Consider the following 15,996-nt stretch of genomic DNA (forward strand, 5'->3'; position numbering starts at 1 on the left):
CTTACAAGGTAAACACACTACCTTCACTTCTAGAATCAAGCCTACACAAAAGAGGCCAATCCATACAAGGCAACACTTAAAGCATTACACAAAAAATAACAACATTGAACCATTACACCTATATAAAGGCAACATGCATCTTTAGCTAATTACCACACTTCTTCAAAGCATTTCAAGTCTAAATCATAACATTAGACGATCATCATACAGAATCATAAGGAAACTTATCATACAAAAAATGTCACGACCCCAAGTACCCCCTAGAAGTTAGGGAGAACCCTCGTTTCGTGACAAGGCGTACTTTACCCTTTGGGGTCTTGTACAAGCCTTTTAACTATAGTGTAACGACCCTTATGATCGTTTAAAGAACTAGAGCTTTTATTTGATAAAATACTTTTCATAGATTCTAAATAGATATTTTTTTTAACTATTCATAACTACAATGATGAAATTAATAGGGCACTTTTAATAATTTATTTAGTTGATGGTTAAGAAAAATAACATTAGAATTTATGATGGACCACTTTTACTATTTTTATAATTAGTATTTTAATAATTAGGGTAGTACACAATTTGTGGAAAAGAAGAAAATTAAACGAGAAGGACACCATGGAGTCATATCCATTGGATAACTTCCCAAAACCCTCAAAAATGACGTGAACTCCTGAACTTCAGCGAATGCATTTTGAGCTCTAACATCCGCCATGGAAGCTTCGAAATCTACATAGAACATGTACTCGAAATGCTTCGCCGTTCCGACGTTAGCGTCGTCGACTAGCCGGATCAGACGATTCCGGTGAGGCCGTGACTCGATTTTCGTTAAACTGATGTTTCTGAATGCGTAAGCTGATAAAACTTTGAATAGGACGCTTGTTACTTTATCATGTGTGAAGACGATGCTCATTTTGAATGGACGATCGGTTCGAGGAATTATTGGTTCACGAGCTAGCATAACGAAACGAGTTACGTTGCTTGAATCGTCCTGGATTCCTTCAGCTGAGATCTGGAGACCGTATAGATCGGCAGCGCGTGCGGAGGCGAATGCAGCTGTGTCACGGAGGTTGTGGGAAGCTATGTATTCAGCAGCGCCGGCGGTATCGTCAACAGCTTCACGAGTTACGTTTAAACCGAGTTTTGTTAATGTGAGCTCGCATTGTGCTAAGGCTTGTGGATAACTTATGACTCTGTTGAGATACTCTTTTCGAACGCCTGGAAGTGCTAAGAGGTAGTGGTGGACAGGTAGTTGAAACCATGGTAGTGAAGGGATATCAACTAAGTGAGGTTGCTGCTGACTTGGGTAATAATGGTGACAAAAAAAAAAAACAGCTCCTATAGAAATGAACCAAATTGGTAAATAGGGCTGACAGAATGTCTTCCCACATGTAATGAATTTGTCCAAAGGTGTAAGCTTTCCATGATGACATGAATATGAATATGAACAATTTTAGCTATAGTTGAAGCAGAATGAGCAACATGGTGTATAACAGGATCCATACTTATGGCATTGAGAAAAGCAAAGGCATTGGAGAGGTAGCTTGCTTGATTTCGGTTCTTCAGTGGAGGTAGGTTATGGTTTATGCTATTTGATAGTAAACTCTTAATAGTGATTGATATGCCTTGAATGATATTGTGAAGTTCTCTATGTACTTGACTGTGTGATTGTGTGATTTGGTTGTGTGGTTTGTGATTGGTCTGAAATCCTGAGACCGTAGAATTTATTTTTTCTAATCCTATCTATCGAAGTGATGCCTTGAATAAAAAAGGCTTGATGAAAATAATATAACAATGAATTGAAAGCGGTGATAATAAAGGATAAATTAATAGTATAATTGGATCGGAGTGTCACGTTCCGACACGGTATTCTTGGATCGGAGTGTCACGTTCCGACACGGTATTCTTGGATCGGAGTGTCACATTCCGACACGGTATTTTTGGATCGGAGTGTCACGTTCCGACACGGTATTTTTGGATCTGAGTGTCACGTTCCGACACGGTATTCTTCGATCGGAGTGTCACGTTCCGACACGATAATATTAAAGGAAAAATATGTTGAATTAATGGAAGATATTCAATCTCAAAGAACTCAACTCCCAAAATGGTTTGGTTTGGAGGCATGAGTCCTCATGTGTGATCTTGATACCGTTGACTTAATACGTGCTTACTTTATCGTTATTGAGACTTGTTCATGTTGTTTGTTGCTTATCACATGTTAAGTGCTATAGTTGAGTTCATACTATTATTCTTTGTATATTAGTTACTATTTTGGGTTGACCGATGATACTTACTCAGTACATGTTGCCTCGTACTGAGTCCTACTTGTTTTCTTCTTTGTTTTCCTTTTATGAAATGCAGCGAGTGTACCTATGACTTCTGATTTCCCTCAGCTCTAGCCAGCCTCCCGCATATCAAGTTACAGGGTGAGCTATCCATTCAAGCTCGTGTTGGATTCTCTCGGTCACGACATGATGTCCTATACTTTCGGACACATACCATTTTATTCTTTATTTTAGTGTATTCGATATTCTTAGACTTAGTATTGGAGATTAGATGTCCTTGATGTGATGACTATCAGATTTTGGGATGATAAGTATTAAACTTTAGAAACTTATTTAAATTGGTTGCTTAGTATCTTTTGGAGCTTCCGCATTATTTATATTATTTATAGTTGAACTATTGGAATATGTTGGGGTTTAGATGTGTCGGTTCGCCCACCTAAGGAGGTAAGTGTGGGTGCCACTCACGACTCGTTTTGGGTCGTGACAAACTTGGTATCAAAGCGTTAGGTTCGTTGATCTCATCACACAAGTATAAGTCTAGTAGAGTCTTGCAGAATGGTAAGGGGACGCCTCTACTTTTCTCCGAGAAGCTATAGGACTTTAGGAAAGCTCATTTCTTTCTTTCTTTCGTGCTACTACTTGAATCCAATTGGTATCTAGGTCATACAAATTGGTATCTGAACTTCTTCACTTTATTTCAAATATGGGTAGTACTAGAGTATTTGAAGTTGAAATAGCAACAAAAGAAAAAAAAATATGTCCTTAGAAATAGTTATATTTTCTCGATCGCAAAATGTGGTGGTAGTCTCATGTCGAGTGTCGGTTAATAAAGACACTACTATGACTTCATAGGGTGAGGGTATATTCGAGAAAGTCATCGATGCTTACTTGGTTAGAGTTAGGAAGTGTGTTATTTTGTTATTGAATTGATCTAAGAAGTAAAACAAATTTTTTGGTCTAGAGAGAGAACAAATTCAATAATGTTTTGCAAATATTCAATGGGTAGAAATATGTGGGCTATTTGGGTACGATATTATGGATATGTATGGTGTGTTCTTGTGAGGTATCTAACGGACTTTCACGTTGTGGCAGTACTAGGGTTATGTGGAAACATGTACGTCGATTTTCAAGTATGAATACTAATTACTAAAGGAGTTACCAGTTGTATGACATAGTCAGATAATAAGATTTAGTGTTGCATTCACATTTGAGAAACCAACTAGTTTATTACTATTGGAACTTAGATTGAGCATTATTTTGAAGGAAAATTTTAGTGGTTGAACATTATTTTGAAGGAAAAGTTTAGTGGTTGAGCATTATTTTAAAGGAAAAGGTTCACTTCATGGTGCTAAAAGGGTTAACTGAGCATGATGGAAAATAAAAGTTCGTGAGAAATTGTAATTGGGATGAAATAATATGATTAGGATTTGTTGGTTAAATAAATTTTGTATGTAATAAAGACTTGTGAGTTTCTAAGGTTGTGATTTCCTACTATTTTGTGAGCAATATGGGTGTATGACAAGTTTTAAGAGATGTTGGGTCAACGCTCGAATAGAATTTAATGGAGCTGGAATCATAATTAAAATGAGATAAAACTTGTGGGATGTGTAGCCTTAAGAAAAGAAGTGAGAGAAGGAATATTTTCTCTGATTGTAAGAACTAAAACGTATCTTCGAAGGGGTTGAAAATTGGGTTCGAAAATGTTTAATTTATCTATTTTGTTTTGGTAAGGTATTAGCATAACAGGTTAATCAGCTTGGTTAAAAGCTATTGAATAGGACTTGAGAAAAGAGTGTACATACATTCAACTTGTGTGTGACAATAAGTTCTTTTGTGATTTTGAGTTTAGTAATGAGTGCTATTGAGTTTTTAGCAAAGGATATGGTAAAATCTATGAATAGGCGATCAATGATAAGTTAAGATACATGAATTTCTAAAAATCTTCAAGGTATGAGCTAATGTTGATAGGTAAGGGAATTTGGTTATATGGTGGAAATCATCGTTCAAGTTCCTTATTTTAAGTCGACATTCATGGTAGTATTAGTCAAGGTATGAATTTGTAAGGTAATAAATGATTGATTGCATCGGTATTAAACATGTGAAAGAACTTATGCATGTTTTGGATCATAAAGTTTATTACTTTTAATTGTTAAAGGATCTAAGAAGAGTTTCTTTCTAAGTTTTGATTTAGAATGTGAAGTAAAATGTCATGGGTTGTTGGTAAAAGGATGACATCGATGAGTGATCTAAAGAAACAAGAATATTGACATATTTAAGGGTCAAATAGAATTTTGCACCATGAAAAGAATTTGAGAAAAGTGAAGGAATAAGACCTCTCGTATAAACACATGGGTTGTAGTTGATGGTTGTATTGATTTTTGCCTATGAGTTTAGATATGACTGTGAAATGTGAAGTAGTTCGATATAGATTTACTAGAATTTATCATCGACTTTTATAAAGATTGAGTTTTGATTTGGATTGCAAACAATGAGGCATGAAGAATTTAGTATTTTACATGGGGTTAGATTGCTCAAATTTGGATAGATGACTTAAGAATGATGTAAAAGGTGAGATATAATTCTACATGGTTATCAAGAATAAAGTTGGGTTAATACTGCTCTATTGATGGGACTTCATAGAATGTTAAGGTGCGTTACATGGACATTTGATGGTTAATAGAGGTTATGAGCTTATAGTATACAGAATAGTTTGAGTGACAAAGAATTTCCCTAAGTGTTGGCATGAAATATATAATGGTTTAAATTGGTACGTTAAGCATGGTATGTGAAGGTGGTGGGAAGTTGACTTTGAGAGTGATTTAATGGTTTTATCTCGATGAAAATGTACCACCAAATTTGAAATTAGTGTTATTTACCTTGTTGAGCCACATATTTTTCATGAAATGCTTAAATAGAAAGAGAGATAGACATAGTTTGAACATGTATTTTATAAGAATACTTTGATACAGATGATGGGTTTGGATGATTGATGTGGTTATGATGTTCTGTGAGTGTTAAAGTGTTGACATTAGTGGATGTGCGGTTCGATAAATCAAGTGCGTGCACAATTATAAAAGGGACTAAATTGGTGATTGTGGGTATTTAGAAAATCAAAAAGGCAGAGTTAGTTGAATAAACATATTCGATATGGACACTATGGAAGGAGTATTTAGAGTTATTCCACCTTGGTTATTTTCGATATGACATATTTAGTGTTGTCCTGGTGGTTGTGTCAAGGTCTAGTTGGAGAATTGATCAGTTGAAGAGTCCATTGGTTGAAATAGTTTTGTTGTTATTGCGTTTATATACGACAACAGTTATCACTAGAGTAGTGAGATAGACCCATTTGAGGCATTGTATGTGAAGAGGTGCAAATCTTAAATTGGTGGGTTTGATAATTTTGATATAAGACCTTGGGTACTAATATTTTGAATGAATTGTTGAGACAACTCTCCTATCTTACCATCACCTTACTTTGATCGTTCGAGGACGAGCGATGGGTAAATTGGTATCTACTGTAACGACCCTTATGATCGTTTAAAGTACTAGAGCTTTTAATTGATAAAATACTTTTGATAGATTCTAAATAGATATTTTTTTTTAACTATTCAAAACTACAATGATAAAATTAATAGGCACTTTTAATAATTTATTTAGGTGATGGTTAAGAAAAATAACATTGGAATTTATGATGGACCACTTTTACTATTTTTATAATTAGTATTTTTATAATTTGGGTAGTACACAATTTGTGGAAAAGAAGAAAATTAAACGAGAAGGACACCATGGAGTCATATCCATTGGATAACTTCCCAAAACCCTCAAAGACGACGTGAACTCCTGAACTTCAGCGAATGCATTTTGAGCTCTAACATCCGCCATGGAAGATTCGAAATCTACATAGAACATGTACTCGAAATGCTTCGCCGTTCCGACGTTAGCGTCGTCGACTAGCCGGATCGGACGATTTCGGTGAGGCCGTGACTCGATTTTCGTTAAACTGATGTTTCTGAATGCGAAAGCTGATAAAACTTTGAATAGGACGCTTGTTCCTTTGTCATGTGTGAAGACGATGCTCGTTTTGAATGGATGATCGGTTCGAGGAATTATTGGTTCACGAGATAGCATAACGAAACGAGTTACGTTGCTTGAATCGTCCTGGATTCCTTCAGCTGAGATCTGGAGACCGTATAGATCGGCAGCGCGTGCGGAGGCGATTGCAGCTGTGTCACGGAGGTTGTGGGAAGCTATGTATTCAGCATCGCCGGCGGTATCGTCAACAGCTTCACGAGTTACGTTTAAACCGAGTTTTGTTAATGTGAGCTCGCATTGTGCTAAGGCTTGTGGATGACTTATGACTCTGTTGAGATACTCTTTTCGAACGCCTGGAAGTGCTAAGAGGCAGTGGTGGACAGGTAGTTGAAACCATGGTAGTGAAGGGATATCAACTAAGTAAGGTTGCTGCTGACTTGGGTAATAATGGTGTAAAAAAAAAAACAGCTCCTATAGAAATGAACCAAATTGGTAAATAGGGCTGACACAATGTCTGCCCACATGTAATGAATTTGTCCAAAGGTGTAAGCTTTCCATGATGACATGAATATGAATATGAACAATTTTATCTATAGTTGAAGCAGAATGAGCAACATGGTGTATAACAGGATCCATACTTATGGCATTGAGGAAAGCAAAGGCATTGGAGAGGTAGCTTGCTTGATTTCGGTTCTTCGGTGGAGGTAGGTTATGGTTTATGCTATTTGATAGTAAACTCTTAATAGTGATTGATATGCCTTGAATGATATTGTGAAGTTCTCTACGTACTTGATTGTGTGATTGTGTGATTTGGTTGTGTGGTTTGTGATTGGTCTGAAATCCTGAGACCGTAGAATTTATATTCTCTAATCCTATCTATCGAAGTGATGCCTTGAATAAAGAAGGCTTGATGAAAATAATATAACAATGAATTGAAAGCGGTGATAATAAAGGATAAATTAATAGTATAATTGGATCGGAGTGCCACGTTCTGACACGGTATTCTTGGATTGGAGTGTCACGTTCCGACACGGTATTTTTGGATCGGAGTGTCACATTCCGACACGGTATTTTTGGATCGGAGTGTCACGTTCCGACACGGTATTCTTGGATCGGAGTGTCACGTTCCGACACGGTATTCTTGGATCGAAGTGTCACGTTCCGACATGGTATTTTTGGATCGGAGTGTCACGTTCCGACACGGTATTCTTGGATCGGAGTGTCACGTTCCGACACGGTATTCTTGGATCGGAGTGTCACGTTCCGACACGGTATTCTTGGATCGGAGTGTCACGTTCCGACACGGTATTCTTGGATCGGAGTGTCACGTTCCGACACGGTATTCTTGGATCGGAGTGTCACGTTCCGACACGGTATTCTTGGATCGGAGTGTCACGTTCCGACACGGTATTCTTGGATCGGAGTGTCACGTTCCGACACGGTATTCTTGGATCGGAGTGTCACGTTCCGACACGGTATTCTTGGATCGGAGTGTCACGTTCCGACACGGTATTCTTGGATCGGAGTGTCACGTTCCGACACGGTATTCTTGGATCGGAGTGTCACGTTCCGACACGGTATTCTTGGATCGGAGTGTCACGTTCCGACACGGTATTCTTGGATCGGAGTGTCACGTTCCGACACGGTATTCTTGGATCGGAGTGTCACGTTCCGACACGGTATTCTTGGATCGGAGTGTCACGTTCCGACACGGTATTCTTGGATCGGAGTGTCACGTTCCGACACGGTATTCTTGGATCGGAGTGTCACGTTCCGACACGGTATTCTTGGATCGGAGTGTCACGTTCCGACACGGTATTCTTGGATCGGAGTGTCACGTTCCGACACGGTATTCTTGGATCGGAGTGTCACGTTCCGACACGGTATTCTTGGATCGGAGTGTCACGTTCCGACACGGTATTCTTGGATCGGAGTGTCACGTTCCGACACGGTATTCTTGGATCGGAGTGTCACGTTCCGACACGGTATTCTTGGATCGGAGTGTCACGTTCCGACACGGTATTCTTGGATCGGAGTGTCACGTTCCGACACGGTATTCTTGGATCGGAGTGTCACGTTCCGACACGGTATTCTTGGATCGGAGTGTCACGTTCCGACACGGTATTCTTGGATCGGAGTGTCACGTTCCGACACGGTATTCTTGGATCGGAGTGTCACGTTCCGACACGGTATTCTTGGATCGGAGTGTCACGTTCCGACACGGTATTCTTGGATCGGAGTGTCACGTTCCGACACGGTATTCTTGGATCGGAGTGTCACGTTCCGACACGGTATTCTTGGATCGGAGTGTCACGTTCCGACACGGTATTCTTGGATCGGAGTGTCACGTTCCGACACGGTATTCTTGGATCGGAGTGTCACGTTCCGACACGGTATTCTTGGATCGGAGTGTCACGTTCCGACACGGTATTCTTGGATCGGAGTGTCACGTTCCGACACGGTATTCTTGGATCGGAGTGTCACGTTCCGACACGGTATTCTTGGATCGGAGTGTCACGTTCCGACACGGTATTCTTGGATCGGAGTGTCACGTTCCGACACGGTATTCTTGGATCGGAGTGTCACGTTCCGACACGGTATTCTTGGATCGGAGTGTCACGTTCCGACACGGTATTCTTGGATCGGAGTGTCACGTTCCGACACGGTATTCTTGGATCGGAGTGTCACGTTCCGACACGGTATTCTTGGATCGGAGTGTCACGTTCCGACACGGTATTCTTGGATCGGAGTGTCACGTTCCGACACGGTATTCTTGGATCGGAGTGTCACGTTCCGACACGGTATTCTTGGATCGGAGTGTCACGTTCCGACACGGTATTCTTGGATCGGAGTGTCACGTTCCGACACGGTATTCTTGGATCGGAGTGTCACGTTCCGACACGGTATTCTTGGATCGGAGTGTCACGTTCCGACACGGTATTCTTGGATCGGAGTGTCACGTTCCGACACGGTATTCTTGGATCGGAGTGTCACGTTCCGACACGGTATTCTTGGATCGGAGTGTCACGTTCCGACACGGTATTCTTGGATCGGAGTGTCACGTTCCGACACGGTATTCTTGGATCGGAGTGTCACGTTCCGACACGGTATTCTTGGATCGGAGTGTCACGTTCCGACACGGTATTCTTGGATCGGAGTGTCACGTTCCGACACGGTATTCTTGGATCGGAGTGTCACGTTCCGACACGGTATTCTTGGATCGGAGTGTCACGTTCCGACACGGTATTCTTGGATCGGAGTGTCACGTTCCGACACAATAATATTAAAGGAAAAATATGTTGAATTAATGGAAGATATTCAATCTCAAAGAACTCAACTCCCAAAATGGTTTGGTTTGGAGGCATGAGTCCTCATGTGTGATATTGATACCGTTGACTTAATACGTGCTTACTTTATCGTTATTGACACTTGTTCATGTTGTTTGTTGCTTATCACATGTTAAGTGCTATAATTGAGTTCATACTATTATTCTTTGTATATTAGTTACAATTTTGTGTTGACCGATGATACTTACTCAGTACATGTTGCCTCGTACTGAGTCCTACTTGTTTCTTCTTTGTTTTCCTTTTATGAAATGCAGCGAGTGTACCTATGACTTCTGATTTCCCTAAGCTCTAGCCAGCCTCCCGCATATCAAGTTACAGGGTGAGCTATCCATGCAAGCTCGTGTTGGATTCTCTCGGTCACGACATGATGTCCTATACTTTCGGACACATACCATTTTATTCTTTNTAGTATTGGAGATTAGATGTCCTTGATGTGATGACTATCAGATTTTGGGATGATAAGTATTAAACTTTAGAAACTTATTTAAATTGGTTGCTTAGTATCTTTTGGAGCTTCCGCATTATTTATATTATTTATAGTTGAACTATTGGAATATGTTGGGGTTTAGATGTGTCGGTTCGCCCACCTAAGGAGGTAAGTGTGGGTGCCACTCACGACTCGTTTTGGGTCGTGACATATAGTTTATTACATAAGAAATGAAAAGTAGTGTGGAATTAAAACTTTTCATGAAAAATTTAAATAAAAAGGAAATATTTTATGAATACTTAAGAAATCTGATCGTCACAAGAGAAACTTAAAGGCACGACATAATTAACTTAGAACACGACCCTTTACCTTTGAATGAAATAGATAATAATTCTTTTACTATGAAATTATGAAACGGACTATGCCCTCGAATATGTGAGGACATACTTTTTCTTGAGAGGAACTTTCTCAAGCTTCACCTTCTAGACTTCAACCTTCAAAACGCTCCCAACCTATACTTATAGTATAGAAAAGTATGGGGTTAGTACAATTAATGTACTAAGTATGGCATATTCAAAAACATGTGAAAAGGGACATTTTATTAAAATAATATTTCATGCTACTTAATTATAACATTCATGAATTTAGAAACAACTTAACATAATAAGCAGAATTTTACACTTAGAGAATGATTCACATAATTTTTCAACCAAAAGACACTTTACAGTGAACTTCCCAAAACTTAACAAGAAGCTTGAATGAACATTACAGTGAACGGTTTGAACACTTATAGTGAAAGCCTTACAATGAATGGCACGATCCAAGTCATATGAACCCCTTTTACTTTGAATCTTCCCTAACCCAAGGCTATCCTAAGATTCCCTAAGGTGAGCCAGGAAAGGATCATCCATACACCCCTTTCAAGGCACACCAAAGCGACACTTAAGACCACCCAATCTTAGGCTTACCTCATTGGAAATCAAAACCACTCCCTTGGCTTACATATGCAACACACTCATGGAAAAATAGGTCACACTAAGTGCAATGTGAGAGTAGCATCTCATACTACCGCTCCCACTTAGTGATCCTATTTTATCCCATTTGCTCAAAAACTTAAAAATAATCATCCATAACATCACACCATAACACTCATTCACACGGATTTAATGAAAGTACTCTTCTCCTATAGTAGCTATAGGTCACACTAAGTGCAATGTGAGAATAGCATCCCATACTACTACTCCCACTTAGTTCTCCCAATGGTTACTATTTGGATTCAGCACTTCACGACATTCATTCACAACATCACTAATGTACATGCTAACTTTGTTCAATCAATTCTTATGTGGGAGTTAGCTTAATCGACAATAACCATGAGATCTAGACATGAAATCCCGATATTAACCCCAATCGGATGAAGGATCCTTACTTGCCTAGAGTAAGGTCATGCTTCTTAGCTTTTACATGGATTTTCCAATGGCTACACCTATGCGGGAACCCCGTCGTCTGGTCACTTCTTTGGCAGCTTGTTGCCAAGTCTTGGGCCCTTAATCTAGGGCCCCTTGTGGGTCCTATGTGGGGTCGTGGCCGGACGTTAAACCCCTCAAATAATTTGTATAGGTCTTAGAAATATCTCATGCTAGTTTCAAGAAAAACTAACACATAAAACTCACTCAAACACCTCAAGACACACAAGCGCTATCTAAGGCACACCTTCTGAACGTCATGGACGTTCTTGGACATTTGACCTCCAAACTTCACACACTGCCTAAGAACACTAAATTAACTCATTTTAACTTCAAATTAACTCAAGAAACACTCATTAGGCTCTAGTTCACCTTAGTTCATTTTGGGGCTTTGCAAAAAAGGAACTCAATTTCTCCAAAACAACATTTTACAAGCTATAACCATATCATGACTTAAATCTTCAAATAAAATGTCATTCCACATAAATCACACATATATCCATAAATGGCATCACATCAACATATAATCCAAATTCACCTTTATGCATACTCATCAAGCCGTAAAACAAAGATAAGTCTCAAAACTCACTTTTTCTCCCTCAAGCATCGAGATACATGAACAGTGAAGAAGGGAAACTCTATCATCTTATAGTCTCTTTCTCTTAGATGTGTCGCGACTCATTACCGATGAACAAGACTTATTCGACATGGCAATATGAGACTTTTGAACCCTTAAACTACTTTTATAACCTGGTGCTCTAATACCACGTTTGTCACGATCGGGGATCACCTCCTAGAAGTAACATGGCGTACTTGACCTCTCTGAGGTCTTGTACAAGCCCATAGGCATCATTCACCGCATTGTCATAGGAAATTAGCGGAAAATTTAAAATTTTTCATAGCATATCGTATGCTAGAATCATCACTTCATATGAATAAAATATAAGTCATAATACATAGTTAGACTCTAAGTCCCTTTTGCCATCGTAGACTCAACATCATCAGAATAGAATAACGACACGACCCTTATAAATATATAACAATAATTAAGCTATTACATAAGTTCAAACATGAAAAGGACATAGGAAATCCTTGAATCATAAGGATCCCTTTCTTGAGCTTGGGAAACACGTATCAAGCCCTTCACTTTAGAGACATCCTTTAAGCATCCATAACCTACACTTTGTGTAAAAAGGTGAAGAAGAATTGTGTTAGTACAAGAATTCACTATGTACGACAACCATGCAAAAACATGCATTTGAAGGGGACATTTTACTTTGAAATCATGCAACATGCCTTTTGGAAGAAACTTCACAAGCATTGGCACAATTACACAATAAACTTCACATACTTCATATAGACATATACAATGGTCATATCATCATATAAATTTATACATTGCATTTAATACACATCAACCATTTCATACACAGTAATGTTCTTTTACTTTACTATTAGTCCTTACCCCCAAGTAACCCATAAGTAATACTTTGTGCAATGCATGAATAGTGTCCCATTTCACTACCCACACTCAACATCGCCTTAAGGTCACCAAGGTGAACACTCGTACAACCATCATTAACTTAAGCACATACTTTCACATAAGCACCACATATCATGAAACACATAGGTTACATATGACCCAACATACTTCAAAAACCACATATAAGACCCATTCCAAGACAACATTCAAGTGAACACTACCAATAACATCATAAGAGGCAATAGTCAACAATAGCATACTTGGACTTCATTTCATAAGGACATAACAAAAACCTTACTCATTATCCCAATCTAAGCCTACTAGTGCAACATACTTGTGAAGTCCCATAACCCCACACAAACTTAGTAAACTTAAAAAGAGACCATAAGCATAATTTTAACTCAAACATCATCAATACAAGTATAGACAACTTCATACATGCCAAGTGAGACCATCATAATATAGTCAACGAGACCAACATTATGCATATAAGGTATGACCTCATCATATGGACACCATAGTACTCATACAATGCATATTATTTTTCAATTAGGTCAATAACATAATTTCATGAATACAAGACATATAAATATTTACATACAAATAGAACAACATGCTAGAACTCCCTTCAAGAGTTACTTGTTCAATGTATAGGTAAAGACTCATACCCTCACCTACACTAACCAACTTCCCTTAGGTTATCTTAGTTATAATTCACTACATTACTTCAATTTTCCATTTTACTTTAGGGAAATCATAGCCTTAAGATACAATAAGGCCACGTAAGCAAAACATGGAATTTGGTGTCATGGAACCCCACACCAAAAGGAGGTGCTCTACATGCCAAGGTAGAACATTAACATCATACTAGCATCTAGGTATGCACTTGCTAGGTCCTATAGAGGAAACATAGTTATGGAACTAGGAGATGTATATTGAAACCCTATTTATGCCTTTAGACATTATAGTTTCCATCTCATGAGATTATTTGGTGAACAAGTCTTCCTCATTGGGAAGGAGAAACTCTCATTTGGTCAAGTTCACCCAGTGATAAGCTAAGTTCCCTCTATTGAAAAGACTTTATTAACTTTACTTCATAAAAAATACTTTAGGAGAATTAATCCCTCATATGATTTGATCATAGGTTATAGATGAGAATTTCCTTTCATCAACCTAATTAACGTGGGAAATAATTTCACAAGGATATATCATATTGAAGAACAATATAGTTTAGAGTACAATTGAGAATACCTTTCAAGAGACTCCCTCTTTACTAGATTATCATACATGCTTCATTATATACATTCATGTGTGTGTATGTGTACTTACATGAGAAGACCTTTCATATAAACACATTTAGATACTACACATGCATACTTCATCATATTATATAATGTACATCATAAAATATACTTTCATGTTCATATCTTAATTCATGCATTCATATTCATGTATACATAATAATAACCCTAGAAACTATTCTATCAAGGTAGACATGTGCAATGTATAGACGAAGGTTGAGACCCTTACCTATACTAGTTCACCTAGAAAGTCATCCTAGTTAAAATACATTCATACTTTCGTGGACATATATTTTACATGCATAATAATAGACATTAGTGCATATAATAACTATCCTTTGATTAGATACCATGAACCATAGTACTTGTAAGCACGCATGACATATGAGTGTGTGTATATTGGACAACATGATAACATAATGGCTATCGACACAATATTGGGGAAGCCAACCTCTTAAGACCACAATCCACATTCATGCATAGAGCACACACAACATCATAGCATAGGAGGCAAGACAACTTCAACAATTGCATTCTAGACTCCTAACATTTGCTAAGGTCACACATTCATATAAGGGTACAATAGGTAGGGTTCATTCACCATTAACACTTCATCAATGGCAGCACATAAACCACACCTAATCATAACAACTCTATTCAACTATAGAAGACATAATCAATGCCTGAATCATGATACTAGAGTAAGAGACTAGATATGTAACTTCATATTGTGATCACCATAACCACACGTTCGCTGTACATCAATTTTCCTTCAAGGTCATGACCATACCATATATAGATTGACAAGAAAGTAAACACCGTAATCGTAAGTGGACCATACCACACAATGTCTTACAAGGACAATTCAACTATAAATTCAATAGAAAAGTAGAAGAAGTAGAGTAATCTTACCAATTTACAAAGATTTTGATCATCATTGATCAATTATAATAATTCATGAACAATACATATATAAGGCAGTACCTAAAAGAATAATAACACAATATAAATCATAACTCAACCATTATAACATCAAGTTCACATCAGGTACACTACATCATCAATTCTATAGAAGGTAGAGAAATATAGATCATACTTACCAAACCTTTATCCTCATTGATCAATTACCCCCAATTCATCGTTAATTCACATAGAAGACAGTAGTGATAATCAATATATCATAATCAAATCACACTAAAATAAATCTAACATCTAGATCACAATGACCACAATATAGGCTAAATTGAGAAATTTTGAGGATCATGGGTTCATCATGCTATTGAATTTAAAATCATAATAAAAACAGTAGATAATCAACAATTCATCATAAGCATGCTTTTGAAATCAATTTGAGAAAGAACCATGGCTAGATTGATGAATGGATATTCAAAGATAAAGGATCATCATACCTCGTTATAGGATAAAACCATGAAACATTGATGAAGAAACCATCAAAATCCATCAACGAAGCTGTTCTTGAGCTTCATCTCCATGGAGGTTTCTAGAGAGATTTTGTTTGAGAGGGAAAGTCTAATTTGAAAAATGAGATCTAAATGGGGTTAAAAGCTTATATACCAACTTAAAATGCCAAAAAAACTTAAACAAACCGTCCATATTAATTTAGGAACGTGACACTCACCCCTTAGCATGGCAGCGTGCATGCA

The 15,996-nt window shown here is 38.0% G+C and overlaps 2 protein-coding genes across 2 annotated transcripts; both read right to left on the reverse strand.

Moving 5' to 3' along the window:
• Positions 1-556: 556 nt before the first annotated feature.
• On the reverse strand, positions 557-1,494 carry LOC107029977 (arogenate dehydratase/prephenate dehydratase 6, chloroplastic-like). The gene is made up of 2 exons (XM_015231401.1): positions 1,441-1,494; positions 557-1,288 (listed from the first exon to the last, which is right to left on the reverse strand). The coding sequence occupies exons 1-2, from the start codon at positions 1,492-1,494 to the stop codon at positions 557-559; spliced, it is 786 nt and encodes a 261-aa protein (XP_015086887.1).
• Positions 1,495-6,002: 4,508 nt separating this feature from the next.
• Positions 6,003-6,743, reverse strand: LOC107029978 (arogenate dehydratase/prephenate dehydratase 6, chloroplastic-like; the record flags this gene model as incomplete). Its single annotated transcript, XM_027911745.1, has 1 exon — positions 6,003-6,743. A coding segment is annotated over one exon (741 nt), but the record flags the coding sequence as incomplete, so codon positions are not given.
• Between the last annotated feature and the right edge of the window lie 9,253 nt (positions 6,744-15,996).

Source organism: Solanum pennellii, chromosome 9 (genome assembly GCF_001406875.1).
Source record: "Solanum pennellii chromosome 9, SPENNV200".
Lineage (NCBI taxonomy): Eukaryota > Viridiplantae > Streptophyta > Magnoliopsida > Solanales > Solanaceae > Solanum > Solanum pennellii.

Coding starts and splice junctions, on each gene's coding strand:
- LOC107029977 (XM_015231401.1), bottom strand. CDS start 1,494: ATGGATCCTGTTATACACCATGTTGCTCATTCTGCTTCAACTATAGCT. Junction 1,289..1,440: donor CTTCAACTATAGCTAAAATT/GTTCATATTCAT, acceptor TACCCAAGTCAG/CAGCAACCTCACTTAGTTGA.